Source organism: Narcine bancroftii, chromosome 2 (genome assembly GCF_036971445.1).
Source record: "Narcine bancroftii isolate sNarBan1 chromosome 2, sNarBan1.hap1, whole genome shotgun sequence".
NCBI classification, from domain to species: domain Eukaryota; kingdom Metazoa; phylum Chordata; class Chondrichthyes; order Torpediniformes; family Narcinidae; genus Narcine; species Narcine bancroftii.
In genome coordinates, this window is record NC_091470.1 from 81,120,891 (window position 1) to 81,139,249 (window position 18,359).

At 39.1% G+C, this 18,359-nt stretch overlaps 1 protein-coding gene across 1 annotated transcript in view; it reads left to right on the forward strand.

The window, feature by feature from the left end:
• Positions 1 to 15,493: 15,493 nt before the first annotated feature.
• vps39 (VPS39 subunit of HOPS complex) overlaps positions 15,494 to 18,359 on the forward strand; it is a 136,269-nt gene continuing 133,403 nt past the window's right edge. The window contains exons 1-2 of the mRNA XM_069915495.1: positions 15,494 to 15,660; positions 17,647 to 17,716. Of these exons, the coding sequence (XP_069771596.1) occupies positions 15,507 to 15,660; positions 17,647 to 17,716 (224 nt within the window). The 5' untranslated portion in view covers positions 15,494 to 15,506. The remainder of the gene's footprint in view (positions 15,661 to 17,646; positions 17,717 to 18,359) is intronic.

Consider the following 18,359-nt stretch of genomic DNA (forward strand, 5'->3'; position numbering starts at 1 on the left):
TTTTTCCATTGTCTTCTCCAGTACCTTTTCTCTTGTAGTATATCTTAGGAATTTTACTACAATAGATCTTGATTTTTGTTGTGGTTGTGGTTTAGAGGCCAATACTCTATGTGCCCTTTCTATTTCCATTTCATGCTGTCGTTCTGGACATCCTAGGGTCTTAGGGATCCACTCTTTTATAAACTCCCTCATATTCTTGCCTTCTTCATCTTCCTTAAGGCCCACTATCTTTATGTTATTTCTTCTGTTATGGTTTTCCATTGTATCTATTTTTTGAGCTAGTAGTTCTTGTGTCTCTTTAGTTTTTTTATTAGATTTCTCCAATTTCTTTTTTAAGTCTTCTACCTCAATTTCTGCTGCTACTGCCCGCTCTTCCATCTTGTCCATTTTCTTTCCCATTTCTGTTAAGGTCATCTCCATTTTATTTATTTTCTCTTCTGTGTTGTTTATTCTTTTTCTTAAATCCTTAAATTCCTGTGTTTGCCATTCTTTAAATGACTCCATGTATCCTTTAATAAGAGCAAGTATATCCTTTACCTTGCCTTTTTTTCTTCTTCTATTTCCCTGTCCTCTTCCTCTTCCTCTTCTTCTTCCTCTGGGTTGGCCATCTGTTGTTTCTTTGGTGCCCTTTCCTCCTCTTCTTTCTTGTTTCTATTGTCTTCTGTGGTCTCTTCTTGCTGCAGGTGTTCTGCAGCTGTCGTTGCCGGCTGTGGAGATCGACTCCCCAGCTGGTCCCCCCTCCCGTCGGTGTGTTTTTTTTCATTCGCGTCGCGCATGCGCGATACTTCGCGGTTGCGCACTTTTACTCGGCTCTGCGAGCCATTTTTGTAGTCCATTATTTACCGACCTGAGGGAGCGAGTTTCTCTCTCCGCAGCGGGCCTCTTCGGACAGGTAAGGCCTTCACCTTTTTCCTCCTTTGTCTTCTCTTCTTCTCTTCTTACCGTTGCTTTCGATTTTTCTTTTTTTTTTGTCGCCATCTTCTTTCCACCTTTATACTCACTTTTCTGTAACTTTTATTTCTGTGCCTTTGTGTTTTTCTTTGTTTTTCCCGACTTTTCTGGAGAGGGCTGGAGTTCACCGTCCGGCCACTACTCCATCACGTGACTCCTCCATTAAAAATGTATTTTGAAGTAAATACGGAATCAGTGGAAGATAAGTTTATACTATGGGACGCAATGAAAGCATTCATTAGAGGACAAATAATAAGTTATGCAACCAAGATGAAGAAGGACTATAATCAGGAAACAGAACAGTTGGAAAGGGAAATAGTAAACATAGAAAAAAAATTAGCAATAAAGAAAGATACAACCAAAAGAAGAGAATTGGCGGATAAAAAAATAAAATATGAAACATTACAAACATATAAGGTGGAGAAGAATATAATGAAGACAAAACAGAAATATTATGAACTAGGTGAAAAAACACACAAAATCTTAGCATGGCAGCTTAAGACAGAGCAAACTAAGAAAATGGTATTGGCAACAAGGAAAAAAGACAAACAAATTACATATAATCCAAAAGAAATTAAGGAAAACTTCAGAGAATTCTATGAACAATTATACCGAACTGAAAACGAAGGGAAAGAAGGGAAAATAGATGAATTTTTGACTAAAATTGAACTACCAAAACTACAAATAGAGGAACAAAATAAATTAACAGAACCATTTGGAACAGTAGAAATACAAGAGATAATTAAAAAATTACCAAATAATAAGACACCAGGAGAGGATGGACTCCCAATAGAATTCTACAAAACATTTAAAGACCTATTAATACCGCCCCTCCTGGATGTAATCAACCAGATTGATGAAACACAAAACTTACCAGATTCATGTAAAACAGCAATAATTACCGTGATACTACAACAAGGGAAAGATCCACTCTCACCAGCGTCATATAGACCAATATCTTTGCTAAACACAGATTATAAGATAATAGCTAAACTATTAGCAAACAGATTAGCAGAACAGGTACCGAAAATGGTAAATTTAGACCAAACTGGATTTATCAAAAAAAGACGCACAACAGACAATATTTGTAAATTTATTAACTTAATTCATGCAGTAGAAGGAAATAAAGCACCTGCAGTAGCAGTTGCTTTAGACGCAGAGAAGGCCTGCGACAGAGTAGAATGGAATTACTTGTTCAAAGTATTGCAAAAATTCAGTTTACCGGAGAAGTATATTAATTGGATTAAAGCATTATATAAGGGACCGTTAGCTAAAGTGACAGTAAATGGACATGTATCAAAGCAATTTAACTTAAGCAGGTCAACGCGGCAGGGATGCCCACTATCACCATTATTGTTTGCGCTAGCTATAGAACCACTAGCAGAATCGATAAGAATAGATAATAATATATAAGGAATAAAAATAAAAGACAGGGAATATAAAATCAGTCTATTTGCGGATGATGTGATAGTGTACTTAACAGAACCAGAACTATCAATAAAAGAACTATATAAGAAATTGAAGGAATATGGAGAAGTGTCGGGATACAAGATAAACGTAAATAAAAGTGAAGCAATGCCTATGAATAACGCGGATTTCTCAAAATTTAAGAAGGAATCCCCATTCAGATGGCAAATGCAGGCAATAAGATACCTAGGTGTACAAATAAACAAAAATCTAGGCCAATTATATAAACTCAATTACAATCCACTAATGAAAAAATTACAGGACGATTTAGAGCATTGGAAAGAACTACCACTAACACTGATAGGAAGGATAAACTGTATTAAAATGAACATTTTTCCAAGGATACTATAGTTACTTCAGGCATTGCCAATACAACTGACAGAAAAATTCTTCAAAGAGTTAAAGAAAATAATAAGGAAATTTTTATGGAGAGGGGGGAAACCGAGGATAGCACTAGATAAATTAACAGAATGGTATAAACAAGGAGGCTTACAATTGCCAAACTTCAAAAATTATTATAGAGCCGCACAATTAAGGTACCTATCAGATTTTTATCAAACAAGGGAAAAACCAGACTGGACGAGATTAGAATTAGATAAAATAGGGGAAAAGATACCTGAACACATATTATATAAATGGGACGAAAAATTGGTACAACATAGAACTTCTCCAGTATTACACCATCTCCTCAATATATGGAAGAAGATTCATGTAGAAAGAAATAAAACAAATTATCAATTACCAAAACTAATATTGACGCAAAATAAGCTACTCCCTTTTACAATAGACAACCTTTCCTTTAGAAAATGGGGAAAAAAAGGGATTAAAAGAATAGAAAATTGTTTTTCAGGAAGTAGATTCTTATCCTTTGAACAAATGAGAGATAAATACAACATAACTGGAGATACAGCGCTGGCATATTACCAACTGAGATCCTACTTGAAAGATAAATTAGGAAGCAATTTGAGTTTACCAGAGGGAAGTAACCTTGAATATGTGATTACAGATACAATGTTAATCAAAAGATTTATAACAAATATGTATATTAAACTGCAAGAAAAGGAGAATGAGGAAACAAATGGTAAAACTAAACAAAAATGGGAACAAGATTTAAATATAAAGATAAAAAAGGAAACATGGGAGAAATTATGTTCTGGAACGATGAGAAATACAATAAATACGAGGCTACGTATGATACAATATAATTGGTTACACAGACTATACATTACACCGCAAAAGTTAAATAAATGGGACCCAACAGTATCTGATAGATGTTTTCGATGTAAAAAAGAAAGGGGAACAACAATTCATGCAATCTGGACATGTGAGAGAGTAGAAAAATTTTGGGATGATCTCAATCAGATATTAAATAAAATAACAGAAAACAATATACCAAAGAATCCAGAGATCTTTCTCCTAAGTAACATAAAAAATAAAGAATTTGGAATTGACTTGGAAGATGCACAAAAAAGATTTGTCAAGATAGCCCTAGCCGTAGCAAAAAAATGTATTATGTCAACCTGGAAATTGGAAGATAATTTGAAAATACAACAATGGTATATAGAAATGAATAAATGTATTCCATTAGAAAAAATAACATAGTTTAAGAAATAATATTGAAATATTCGAACAAGTATGGGAGCCTTACATTACATACAATAGCGAAAACCTACCGGGAACAAACATTACCTAAGTTGATGGAAGGAGAAGAGAAGAAAAGAATGGACTCAGTAGAATTTCTGGTGTATTTTTGTTGAATGACAACATTGTCTGACTGGCTTAATGCAACCTAGATTGTATACCTAAAATGGATGAGAGGGGGGGGTGGGGGGTGGCTTGGGAGGAGGGAGGGGGGGGGGAGAAAAAGTCACTGTATATGTGTGAAAAAGAAAAAAATGTATATCATGGCTAACGTGATTTATGGTGTGAAAAATAAAAAAATTTAAAAAAAATTAAAAAAAAAGATAAAGAATGAAACATGGGAGAAGCTATGCTCTGGAACTATGAGAAATACAATAAACACGAGGTTACGCATGATACAATATAACTGGATACACAGGCTATACATCACACCTCAAAAGTTAAATAAATGGGACCCAACAATATCTGACAGATGTTTTTGCTGTAAAAAGGAAATGGGAACAACAATTCGTGCAATTTGGACATGTGAGAAAGTGGAAAAATTTTGGGAAGATCTAAACCAGATATTAAATAAAATCACAAAAAGCAATATACCAAAAAACCCAGTGATCTCCCTCCTAAGTAATATAAGAAACAAAGAATTTAGACTCGATTTGGATGGAGCACATAAAAGATTTGTTATGATAGCCCTAGCTGTAGCAAAAAAATGTATTATGTCAACCTGGAAATTAGAAGACAACTTGAGAATACAACAATGGTATATAGAAATGAATAAATGTATTCCATTAGAAAAAATAACATATAATTTAAGAAATAATATTGAAATATTTGAACAAATATGGGAGCCATACATGAAACACAATAGAGAAATCCTACCATGGACTTCCACAACCTAAAATGACAGAAGGTGAAGATAATGAAATGAACTGACTCAGTAAAATTTCTTGTTTATTTTTATTAAGTGACAACATTGTTTAACGGGTTTAATGAATCTTATAGATTGAACTTTAAATAAATGGGGAAGGGAGTGAGGGCGGGAGGGAAGGGAGAGGGGAAAAAGGGGGAGAAAATGACACTGTATATTTTTAAGAAGAAAAATGTCTGTATGTATCTTGCTCAATATGGTTTATAGTATGAAAAATAAAAAAAATTTAAAAAAAGCAATGCTTCCACATTAAAGTGGCTGTATAAAAGGCGCTTGTGATTCATATGCATCACCAGGTACTGAGATTCTTCTCTGGGGGCTTTTCAGCATATAGAAGGCATGCTCTATTGGATTTAGATCAGGTGACTAACTTGGCTATTCAGGAATTTTCCAGTATTTAGCTTTGAAAAACTCCTTTGTTACTTTAGCAATATGTTTGGGATCATTGTCTTGCTGTAGGATGAAGCGTCGTCCAATGAGTTTGGAGGCATTTGCTCAAACCGGAGCAGTTAAGAATTTTGCTATTCCCATCAGCAGTTACATCATCAATGAAGATAAGTGAGCTAGTACCTGTGGTAGCCATACATGCCCAGGCCATAACATCTCACCATGATGTTTCACAGATGCTTTGGATCTTGGGGCTGCTTGTGCTGCCCGCAAAAGGAGCACTTGGAGTATTCCAGTGGGGATACTGCTGCTAAATGTTGCCCTTGAGCACTAGTGTTCCTCTCCCTGTGCAGGGTTAATGAGTCCAGCAAAGTATACTCCTCCAGATCCTTTCTAGTATCTTCCAGGGCCTCAGTGATAATTTCTGCCTCCTCCAGCCTGACTGTCCCCTTTTCTAGCAGCCTCTGCCTGATATCGGTAGATCTGCTACAATTCTGTCTCCTATGAGATTGTTCGCATACTCTTGAGCAGATACAGTTTTAAAAGTACACTTCCTAGCTAAGTACTTCAGGGCATGGATGAAATCCCAAACAGACTCCTGGCTTGCTGCAACCTGGTCATGAGCCTGTGTCTGGAGTAGAGCTGGCTGTGCCCTTTATTATAGTGTTTATGCAAGGTGCTCATAGCCTCTTGATAGGACTTAGCATCCTGTATAAGGGAGTACAGGTGATTCCCCGTAGCATAAGCATTTCTTCCTCCGACGCCCCATCAACCCCCACATAATTTAGGAAACACCTCTGCCACCGGTTGATGTGAGTGCTTGCTCTAGGGGTCCTGGGGTCCAGTTCCAGCCTGTCTGGCCTCAGCACCTGGCTGAACTTGAGTCTCCGATTCTGTGGCAGTGGGGGCACATACCGAGCCTGATCCCTTCCCCACGCAGCCACTCAATCCTGGGGAAGTATGGGCGCCCTCTGGGGAGTCAGGGTTAGCATTGTCTCTGGGGGAGTGGACTGTCCTCGCGGTTCTGGTGGGAGATCAGGAGGGATACTTGCCGTACTCCTTCTGCCTGTGCTCGTTGTAACCCTTGGCTATCAAGCAGGAGCCCAGTGGGCTATGTGGCTGGGCCAGGTCTCGAAGAGTTACTGAATAGGCAGGGTTCTGGGCCGTTCTTTACCTGATCTCAGGTGCTTCTGTCCCTCTCACAGTCCTCCGTCACTGCGCAAGTCCCTCTCTCCACCGCGGCTTCGGTCCCACATCTCCCTGCATGGTCTGTACTCGGTTGCATGTGCATGGGAGACATCTCCATTTTCGGATCCTTAGATCTGGTTTCGGTGGAGTCAGGAGCGAGGGCGAGGACAGGAGTAGCTTCCATCCCGGATATAAATCACTATATTAAATTGTGACCGACATAAATCACGCAAAGCAGAGTGAAGGTTAAATGCAGGCTTTAATAGAGTGATATATACATCGGATGCAAGGATCGACAATGAGATAGACAACAGACTCGCCAAAGCAAATAGCGCCTTTGGAAGACTATACAAAAGAGTCTGAAAAAACAACCAACTGAAAAACCTCACAAAGATTAGCGTATACAGAGCCGTTGTCATACCCACACTCCTGTTCGCTCCAAATCATGGGTCCTCTACCGGCATCACCTACGGCTACTAGAACACTTCCACCAGCGTTGTCTCCGCTCCATCCTCAACATTCATTGCAGCGACTTCATCCCTAACATCGGAGTACTCGAGATGGCAGAGGCCAACAGCATCGAATCCACGCTGCTGAAGATCCAACTGCGCTGGGTAGGTCACGTCTCCAGAATGGAGGACCATCGCCTTCCCAAGATCGTGTTATATGGCGAGCTCTCCACTGGCCACCGTGACAGAGGTGCACCAAAGAAGAGGTACAAGGACTGCTTAAAGAAATCTCTTGGTGCCTGCCACATTGACCACCGCCAGTGGGCTGATATCGCCTCAAACCGTGCATCTTGGTGCCTCACAGTTCGGCGGGCAGCACCCTCCTTTGAAGAAGACCGCAGAGCCCACCTCACTGACAAAAGACAAAGGAGGAAAAACCCAACATCCAACCCCAACCAACCAATTTTCCCTTGCAACCGTTGCAAATGTGCCTGCCTGTCCCTCATCGGACTTGTCAGTCACCAACGAGCCTGCAACAGACGTGGACATACCCCTCCATAAATCTTCGTCCGCGAAGCCAAGCCAAAGAAGAAATATACAGCTAGGTCTTGCCTCTGTGCAAGCCCAGGTCAGGAGCATGAGCTCCAATCGGCTTTATATACAGGTGGTGACCCCTGGTGAACTAGTGGTGTAATGGCATATCACCACACCTGTCAATGTTGAAACCCAGGAATTTGAATTTCTTTTACCCTTTCCACTACTGAGCCCTCGATGAGGACTGGGTTGTGTTCCCCTGACTCCCTCCTGAAGTTCACAATCATCTCCTTGGTTTTGCTTGGGGCAACATTCTTCCTGCATTAACCCTACTAAGCCCTGTCAGGCATTTGTGCATTTCAATTAAATCTCTCTTCAACTCTAATAGGGTAAAACACAGAAATGCTGGAGGACCACAGGTTTTGCAGTGTCCATAGGAGGTAGAGATATATAACCATTTCAGGTCTGAGCCCTTCTTCAAGGTAAAAAGCAGGCAGGTGCCTGAATTAAAAGATTGGGGAGAAGAAAGAATAGGGGGAGGAGCACAGACTAACAGATGAAAGGTGACACGGAAAGGAGGAAAGGTGAGAATCGATGGGGGGGGGCACAGAGCTAGAGGCATTTATGATGAGCTTGTCGGCTTTATCCACTTTGCTGCTCGCTTCCACACTGACCTCAAATTCACTTGATCCATCTCTAGCACTCCTCTGGACACTGTGGGACCTGCTGAGTTTCTCCAGCAATTTTGTGTATTTATGGGATTTGGCTAAGTATGTCAAAGAAGGAAATTAAGTTGCAGAGGGGTTGAGAAGAAATAAGGTATTGAACAGTTAAGAACAGGAGCAGGTTCAAGTATATTGTCACATATACCAAGATGCAGTGATAGAGGTTGTTTTGCGAGCCAATCAGTGGACAATCCTAACATAGTACAAATAACACAGTACAAAAACAGAATTATAGAGCGAATAGACAACACAATTCTATTATTTTTGGGGTTCATTCAAGAGTCTGATAATGGCTGGAAAAGAAATTATCCTTGAATCTGGTGCTGTGTGATCTCGTACTTGATTTCCTGACGGGGAGGGAGGGGATGTGGCAGAGTGTGGCCCCAGTCAATGAGTAATTTTAACGTGGCAGCTTTTCCAATACAGATCGAGTTGATGGAGTGTAATAGCCTAACTCGAGTTCATAGCCCTCTGCCCTTTCTTGTGGCCTTGGGCATAAAAGTTTCCGCACCTGTAGAAGTTTTTTTTAAATTTTTTATTTTTCACACCATAAACCACATTGACCAAGATACATACATTTTCCTTTTCAGATATATAATGTCATTTTCTCCCCACCCTTCCCTCCTCCCATCCCACCCTCCCTACCTCCCCCCCATTCATTTAAAGTACAAAATCTAAGATACATTAAACAGTCAAACAATGTTGTCATTCAATAAAAATAAACAAGAAATTCCACTGAGTCAACTCTTTTCATTTCCTTCTCCTTTCGTTATTTTAGGTGGTAGATGTCCCCGGTAGGTTTTCTCTATTGTGTTTCATGTATGGCTCCCATATTTGTTCAAATATTTCAATATTATTTCTTAAATTATGTTATTTTTTCTAATGGAATACATTTATTCATTTCTATATACCATTGTTGTATTCTCAAGTTATCTTCTAATTTCCAGGTTGACATAATACATTTTTTTGCTACGGCTAGAGCTATCATAACAAATCTTTTTTCTGCACCATCCAAATCAAGTCCAAATTCTTTGTTTTTTATGTTACTTAGGAGGAAGATCTCTGGGTTTTTTGGTATATTGTTTTCTGTAATTTTATTTAATATCTGGTTTAGATCTTCCCAAAATTTTTCCACTTTCTCACATGTCCAGATTGCATGAATTTTTGTTCCCATTTCTTTTTTACAACGAAAACATCTGTCAGATATTGTTGGGTCCCATTTATTTAACTTTTGAGGTGTAATGTATAGCCTGTGTATCCAGTTATATTGTATCATACATAACCTCGTATTTATTGTATTTCTCATCGTTCCAGAGCATAACTTCTCCCATGTTTCCTTTTTTATCTTTATATTTAAATCTTGTTCCCATTTTTGTTTAGTTCTTGCAGTTTAATATACATACTTGTTATAAATCTTTTGATTATCATTGTATCTGTAATCACATGTTCAAAGTTACTTCCCTCTGGTAACCTCAGACTGCTTCCTAATTTGTCCTTCAAGTAGGATCTCAATTGGTAATATGCCAACACTGTATCTTGAGTTATATTATATTTATCTTTCATTTGTTCAAAGGATAATAATCTATTTCCTGAAAAACAATTTTCTATTCTTTTGATCCCTTTTTTCTCCCATTCTCTAAAGGAAAGGTTATCTATTGTAAAAGGGAGTAACTGATTTTGCGTCATTATTAGTTTTGGTAATTGGTAATTTGTTTTATTCCTTCCTACATGAATCTTCTTCCAAATATTGAGCAGATGATGTAATACTGGAGAACTCCTACGTTGTACCAATTTTTCATCCCATTTATATAATATGTGTTCAGGTATCCTTTCCCCTATTTTAACTAGTTCTAATCTAGTCCAATCTGGCTTTTCTCTTGTTTGGTAAAAATCTGATTGTGCGGCTCTATAATAATTTTTAAAGTTTGGCAGTTGTAAGCCTCCTCGTTTATACCATTCTGTTAATTTATCTAGTGCTATCCTCGGTTTTCCCCCTTTCCATAAAAATTTCCTTATTATTTTCTTTAACTCCTTGAAGAATTTCTCTGTCAAGTGTATTGGCAATGCCTGAAATAGGTATAATATCCTTGGGAAAATGTTCATTTTAATACAGTTTATCCTTCCTATTAGTGTTAATGGTAAATCTTTCCAATGCTCTAAATCGTCCTGTAATTTTTTTCATTAGTGGATAATAATTGAGTTTATATAGATGGCCGAGAATTTTATTTATTTGTATACCTAGGTATCTTATTGCTTGCATTTGCCATCTGAATGGTGATTCCTTCTTAAATTTTGAGAAATCCGCATTATTCATTGGCATTGCTTCACTTTTATTTACGTTAATCTTGTAACCCGACACTTCTCCATATTCCTTCAATTTCTTATATAATTCTTCTATTGATAGTTCTGGTTCTATTAAGTATACTATAACATCATCCGCAAATAAACTGATTTTATATTCCTTGTCTTTTATTTTTATCCCTTTTATATTATTTTCTGTCCTAATCAATTCTGCTAGTGGTTCTATAGCTAACGCAAACAATAAGGGTGATAGTGGGCATCCCTGCCGTGTTGACCTGCTTAAGTTAAATTGCTTTGATATATATCCATTTACTGTCACTTTCGCCAATGGCCCCTTATATAATGCTTTAATCCAATTAATATACTTCTCTGGTAAACTGAATTTTTGCAATACTTTGAATAAATTATTCCATTCTACTCTGTCAAAGGCCTTCTCTGCGTCTAAAGCAACTGCTACTGTTGGCGCTTTACTCCCTTCTACTGCATGAATTAAGTTAATAAATTTACAAATATTATCTGTTGTCCGTCTTTTTTTAATAAATCCAGTTTGGTCTAGATTTACCATTTTAGGTACATAATCTGCTAATCTGTTTGCTAATAGTTGAGCTATTATCTTATAATCTGTGTTAAGTAATGATATTGGTCTATATGACGCTGGTGTGAGTGGATCTTTCCCTTGCTTTGGTATTTCTGTAATTATTGCTGTTTTACATGAATCTGGTAAGCTTCGTGTTTTGTCAATCTGGTTGATTACTTCCAGGAGGGGAGGAATTAATAAATCTTTAAATGTTTTATAGAATTCTATTGGGAATCCATCCTCGCCTGGTGTTTTATTATTTGGTAGTTTTTTTATTATCTCTTGTATTTCTACTATTTCAAATGGTTCTGTTAATTTATTTTGTTCCTCTATTTGTAATTTTGGTAGTTCAATTTTAGTTAAAAATTCATCTATTTTGCTTTCTTTCCCTTCGTTTTCAGTTTGGTATAATTGTTCATAAGATTCTCTAAAGTTTTCATTGATCTCCATTGGATTATATGTGATTTGTTTGTCTTTTTTCCTTGATGCCAATACCATTTTCTTAGCTTGTTCTGTCTTAAGCTGCCATGCTAGAATTTTGTGTGTTTTTTTCCCCTAGTTCATAATATTTCTGTTTTGTCTTCATTATGTTCTTATCCACCTTATATGTTTGTAGTGTTTCATATTTTATTTTTTTATCTGCCAATTCTCTTCTTTTAGTTGTATCTTCCTTCATTGCTAATTCTTTTTCTATATTTACTATTTCCCTTTCCAACTGCTCTGTTTCCTGATTATAGTACTTCTTCATCTTGGTTACATAACTTATTATTTGCCCTCTAATGAACGTTTTCATTACATCCCATAGTATAAACTTGTCTTTCACTGATTCCATATTTATTTCAAAGTACGTTTTAATTTGTCTTTCAATTAATTCTCTAAAATCCTGCCTTTTAAGTAGCATGGAGTTTAATCTCCATCTATACATTCTTGGAGGGATGTCCTCTAACTCTATTGTCAATATCAAGGGTGAATGGTCCAATAATATTCTAGCTTTATATTCTGTTTTTCTTACTCTATCTTGCATACGAGCTGATAACAGAATTAAGTCTATTCTTGAGTATGTTTTATGTCTACCCGAATAATATGAATATTCCTTTTCCTTTGGGTGTGTTTCTTCCATATATCCAAAAGTTGCATTTCTTGCATCGATTTAATTATAAATTTGGTTACTTTGTTCTTTCTGTTAATTTTTTCCCCACTTTTATCCATATTTGAATCCAAATTAAGGTTGAAATCCCCTCCTATTAATATGTTCCCTTGCGTATCTGCTATCTTCAAAAAAATATCTTGCATAAACTTTTGATCTTCTTCGTTAGGTGAATATACATTGAGTAGATTCCAAAACTCCGAATATATCTGACATTTTATCATTACATATCTCCCTGCTGGATCTATTATTTCCTCTTCTATTTTAATTGGTACATTTTTACTGATTAATATAGCTACTCCTCTTGCTTTTGAATTATACGACGCTGCTGTTACATATCCTACCCAATCTCTCTTTAATTTCTTGTGCTCCAATTCAGTTAAATGTGTTTCTTGCACAAATGCTATATCAATTTTTTCTTTTTTTAGTAAATTTAGCAGTTTCTTCCTTTTGATTTGGTTATGTATTCCGTTAATATTTAAAATCATATAGTTCAACGTAGCCATTTCATATTTTGTTTATCTTCCCTTTCCGTTTCTCCATCATCACCTTTCCTTCTTATCCATTTCTGCTTTCTTGTTTTGAAAACTTTATAAGACAACATTTCTAAAACATCAAACATTTTCCTTATTCTCCTATTTAAAACTTCTTTAACCCCATTCTCCCCTCCCCCTCCTGAGTTGCCCTTTATCCCTTGTCGGGCAACCACATCTCCCCTCTCCATTTGGATTTGCGAATTCACTCGCAAACGTCAACTGATTTTGCAGTGACCGTAACTCCTCCCCACCCAGCCCCCCCCGGAAAAGATTTCAATTTTCATATATAATAAAGGTCACTCTTTTAATTCCCTCCTTATTCCCTCTATTCCCTTTCATTCCCTTATTAATTCTTATCTATACTCTATATATTTTCCTCTAAATACGGATACACTCATGTATACATATATACACCCATATACATATATATATATGTACCACCTACCACCTACGGCTCCTAGAACGCTTCCACCAGCGTTGTCTCCGCTCCATCCTCAACATCCATTGGAGCGCTTTCATCCCTAACGTCGAAGTACTCGAGATGCCAGAGGTCGACAGCATCGAGTCCACGCTGCTGAAGATCCAGCTGCGCTGGATGGGTCACGTCTCCAGAATGGAGGACCATCGCCTTCCCAAGATCGTGTTATATGGCAAGCTCTCCACTGGCCACCGTGACAGAGGTGCACCAAAGAAAAGGTACAAGGACTGCCTAAAGAAATCTCTTGGTGCCTGCCACATTGACCACCGCCAGTGGGCTGAAAACGCCTCAAACCGTGCATCTTGGTGCCTCACAGTTTGGCGGGCAGCAACCTCCTTTGAAGAAGACCGCAGAGCCCACCTCACTGACAAAAGGCAAAGGAGGAAAAACCCAACACCCAACCCCAACCAACTAATTTTCCCCTGCAACCGCTGCAACCGTGTCTGCCTGTCCCGCATCGGACTTGTCAGCCACAAACGAGCCTGCAGCTGACGTGGACTTTTTACCCCCTCCATAAATCTTCGTCCGCGAAGCCAAGCCAAAGAAGATATATATATATATATATATATACCCATATACACACACACACATATAGTTCGTGGTCATTTTTATTCTCATTACATGTCTTCATCTCTCTGCTTGTTTTGTAGTTGTTCTGCAAATTTTCTTGCTTCCTCTGGATCTGAGAATAGTCTGTTTTGTTCCCCTGGAATAACTATTTTAAGTACCGCTGGGTACTTTAACTTAAATTTATATCCTTTTTTCCATAAGATCGTTTTTGCTGTATTGAACTCCTTCCTCTTCTTCAGGAGTTCAAAACTTATGTCTGGATAGAAAAAAAACTTTTGACCTTTATATTCCAGTGGCTTTTTGTCTTCTCTTATTTTCTTCATTGCTTTCTCCAATATGTTTTCTCTTGTTGTATATCTTAAGAATTTTACTAAAATGGATCTTGGTTTTTGCTGCGGTTGTGGTTTCGGGGCTAATGTTCTATGTGCCCTCTCTATTTCCATTTCTTCCTGTAATTCTGGTCTTCCTAGGACCCTGGGGATCCAATCTTTTATAAATTCTCTCATATTCTTGCCTTCTTCATCTTCCTTAAGGCCCACTATCTTTATATTTTTTCTTCTATTATAGTTTTCCATTATATCTATCTTCTGAGCTAACAGCTCATGTGCTTCTAACTTTTTTATTAGATTCTTCTAATTTCTCTTTTACGTCCTCTACTTCCATTTCTACAATTATTTCTCGTTCTTCAATATTATCCATTCTTTTTCCTATCTCTGATATGACCATTTCTATTTTATTCATTTTTTCTTCTGCACTCTTTTAATTCTTCTTTTTATCTCATTAAATTCTTGTAATTGCCATTCTTTCACTGATTCCATATATTCTTTAAAAAAAGATATATCCATTGATTTGCCTTTCTCTTCTTCTTTCATTTCTTTCTGTTCTTCTTCTTCTTCTTCCTCTGGGTTGACCATCTGTTGTTTCCTTGTTTTCTTTTTACCCTCTTCTTTCATGTCGTTATTTTCCACGCTCTGCACCTGTTGCTGTGTTGCAGGTGTCTCTCTCAGCCGTGGAGATCGACTCCGCAGCTGCTCCCCCCTCCCGTCAGTGTGTTTTTTTTCATGCGCATGCGCGGTTGCGGACTTTTACTCGGCTCCTCGAGCCATTTTTGTAGTCCCGAGCTCAGGACTTCCACTGACCTGTGGAAGCGGGCTTCTCTCTCCGCGGCGGGCCTCTTCGGACAGGTAAGGCCTTCATCTTCTTCTTCCGATGTTCTTTCTTCTTCTCTTCTTCCCGTTGTTTTCGACTTTTCTCTCTTCGCTGCCATTTTCTTCTCACCTTTATTTTTACTTTGTTTTAATTTTTACTCTTGTACCTTTGTGTTTTGTGCGTTTTTTTTAATCTTTTCCGGAGAGGGCTGGAATTCCCTGACCGGCCACTACTCCATCACGTGACTCCTCACCTGTAGAATTTGTTGAAGGATGTTGGTAACATGCCAAATGTCCTAAATTGATGATCCTTTAATCTGAAGCCACATGTGTGATGAAAGGCTCCCACTCGGACGTCACCTCACGTCCCATTGGGATAGAGGTGCGAGAACATCGGCCCGTTGCGGCGCATGCTCAGTGCTGCGGACAAGCGAGTGTGACGTTGGTCACGGGACTCCACGCACGGTCCAATCTGAGAACGCATGCGCGCGCGAGCGAGCCCGCCCGAGCATCAGGAGGAGTTTGTGTGGGCGGCCGCCGCGATCGGGCCGTGTCGGGTCAGGATGCACGACGCTTTCGAGCCGGTGCCGATTCTGGAGAAGTTGCCGCTGCAGATAGACTGCATGGCGGCCTGGGGTAAGGGGCCATTGCTGGGTGAGGCACGGTCAGAAGCTGAAGGCAGGCAGGCCGGGGAGGGGGGAGGAGGGGAGGGAGGTTGTCTGAAACGGATGAGGCGAGCGAGGTCGGCGCCGCTGTGAAAGTAACGGCGCCGGTGTGAAGGGAGGGGACGGAGAGGAACAAAGTTTGAGTCGCCTGGTAATGACATCATTAAAGTAACCCAGCCCCCAAGGCGATGGTGGGACTTCTGATCCTAACTGAGAGGAACACGAAAGTCTGCAGACACCGTGATTGAAGTAAAATCACGTCACTCGCATCAGTGACAGGAATCTCCCGTGGCCATCCATTTCAATTTTGCGCCCACTCCCACACGGACCATCTGCCCTGGTCCCCTCGGCCCCCACCTTGCCCTCACCTGCCAGCCTCCTCGTCCAACACCTTATTCTCAGTCATTTCTGCCACCTTCAACGTGATCCCACCTGCAGACACATCTCCCCCTCTCCGCTTTCCGTAGTGACCGCTCCCCAATGACTCCCTCGACCCTTCTCATTAAATCTTTCCGCCCCCCCCCCCCCATGCAACCACTGGAAGTGCCGCACTTGCACCCACATCTCCTCCCTCACCATTATTTGCGGGCCCCAAATAGTGAAGCCACACTGCATCCGATGCTCCTTTTGTGGCCTTCTCCACATCGGAGAGACTGGATGCAGATTGAGAGGTCGCTTCACTGAGCATTTTTGCTCTGTCCACATAAGTGACAGGGACCAACCATTTCCCTTCTGTGCCCCACTCCCATACTGACATGTCTGTCCATGGCCTCATGTACTGTCAAACAAAGACCTCTTGTAAATTAGAGAAGCAACACAATTTTCTGACAGGCACCCTCTACCCGAATGGGATTAAATCAACTTTTCCGGTTTCTGCTAGCCTACTCTGTGTCCTCCCTCCCTTTCTCCTGTCTTCTTTCCTCCAGCTCGACACCCCCTTCCCTCTCCATTCACAGAGCCATTCCTCATGTTTGCTGGTGTGTCTCCCTTATCCACCTATTTCCTCCTGCTTGTGGGACTGTGCTCCTACCTCCCACCATTTTATTTGGGCACTTATTCTGCATGTCATTCATACCTTGATAAAGGACTAAAACCCAAAACGTTGGTTATGTATCTTTGTCTTTGCTATATAAAATACAGGTTTTCCCTGCTATCCAAAAGTAGAGTGTTCCTATGAAACCTTTCGTAAGCCAAAATGTGTAACGTGAAGAAGCAATTACCATTAATTTATATGGGAAAATTTTTTGACCATTCCCAGACCCAAAAAATAACCCATCAAATAGCACATAAAACTTAAACTAACACTAACATATAGTAAAGGCAGGAATGATCTGATAACTACTCAGCCAATGTAAATGTCTATTTTGTTCACCACAATCAAAATGGTTAATTATGTCCAGTTTTAAGCTAAGCATAACACCCTTACAAGCTCTCTTAGGCTTTTCTGATACCTTAAGACATCTCTCACTAACAGATACACAAAATAAATTGAGACAATGCACACAGACACAGATCAAAGCTATGTTTGCTTGATGCTGAGTGTAGTTCCCAGGGAAGGAGTTTGGCGATGCCTCTCTTGCAGCTCGGGGATATGCACTGGCTCGCTATAAAACAAATGCTGAATGCTATTTTCGCTTTTTGCCTTTTTTCGTAAATGTGAAAATCATCCACATTCTTTCGGTTAACAAAAATAGGTACAGATATAGGTCTTTCGTTAAAGCGAAGTGGCGCAAAACGGGGAATACCTGTATACAGTTAGATCTGAGTTTCTCCAGCATTTTGTTTTTAAATTGAGCCTACCTCCTGTAGCAGCATTGGGTAAACATGCCCTATTTTGATACACACCTCTAGCAACAGAACACATGATTGACAATGAAGCAGATTATTTATCGCAAAGGATTTCTTCAAATAATTTAACAACTAGCATAACCATGTCCTGTTTCTTTTTTCTTTTTAGAGGACTGGCTTCTTGTTGGTACCAAGCCAGGACATCTCCTCCTCTACAGGATCAAGAAGGAATTGGGCAAGTTGACTCTTTTTGGACTGGAATTTGTGTCATATGAATGCAGTTTTCAGTAATGTGTAGAATCTGCTGAACTGTGTGCTGTGAGGAACTGAGAATGGACATTTGTCAGCAAACCTACATCATTTCAAATTCTTCCACATCATTCCTTTGCATAATGCTATTGAATGATCTTAATTTGTAATCTGCTAAGAATTGTGTCATTAGGGAATGGCGGGGTATCAAAAAAGGTGGAGCGTGAGAGGAAGGGGTTTAAAGGGGATTTGAAGGGGAAAATTTTTACTTGCTGCTAGAGGAAATGATAGAGTCCAACATAATCTCTGTTTAAGAAATATTCAGTTAAATATTTGTTTATTTAAAATGGTATAGATTTGGTGTGGGCAAATAGGATTATTGTAAATGGTCAAAAAGGTTGGTGTGGATGACCAAAGGGCCCATTTCACAGTTGTAACTAAAATTAAGGGAAACTCCAGGTCAAATTACACTGGACAATGAAGATTTTGCTTCCTGATCACTTTGGGTGTATTTTATTGATTTTGGGCTGCTGATTCTGAAAATTAACTTAAATTTTTCCCTATCATTTACTGTAACCTATTTTGTGATGTCCTGTCAAGTCTACTTCAAGCATAGAAACCATAAAGTGCAAC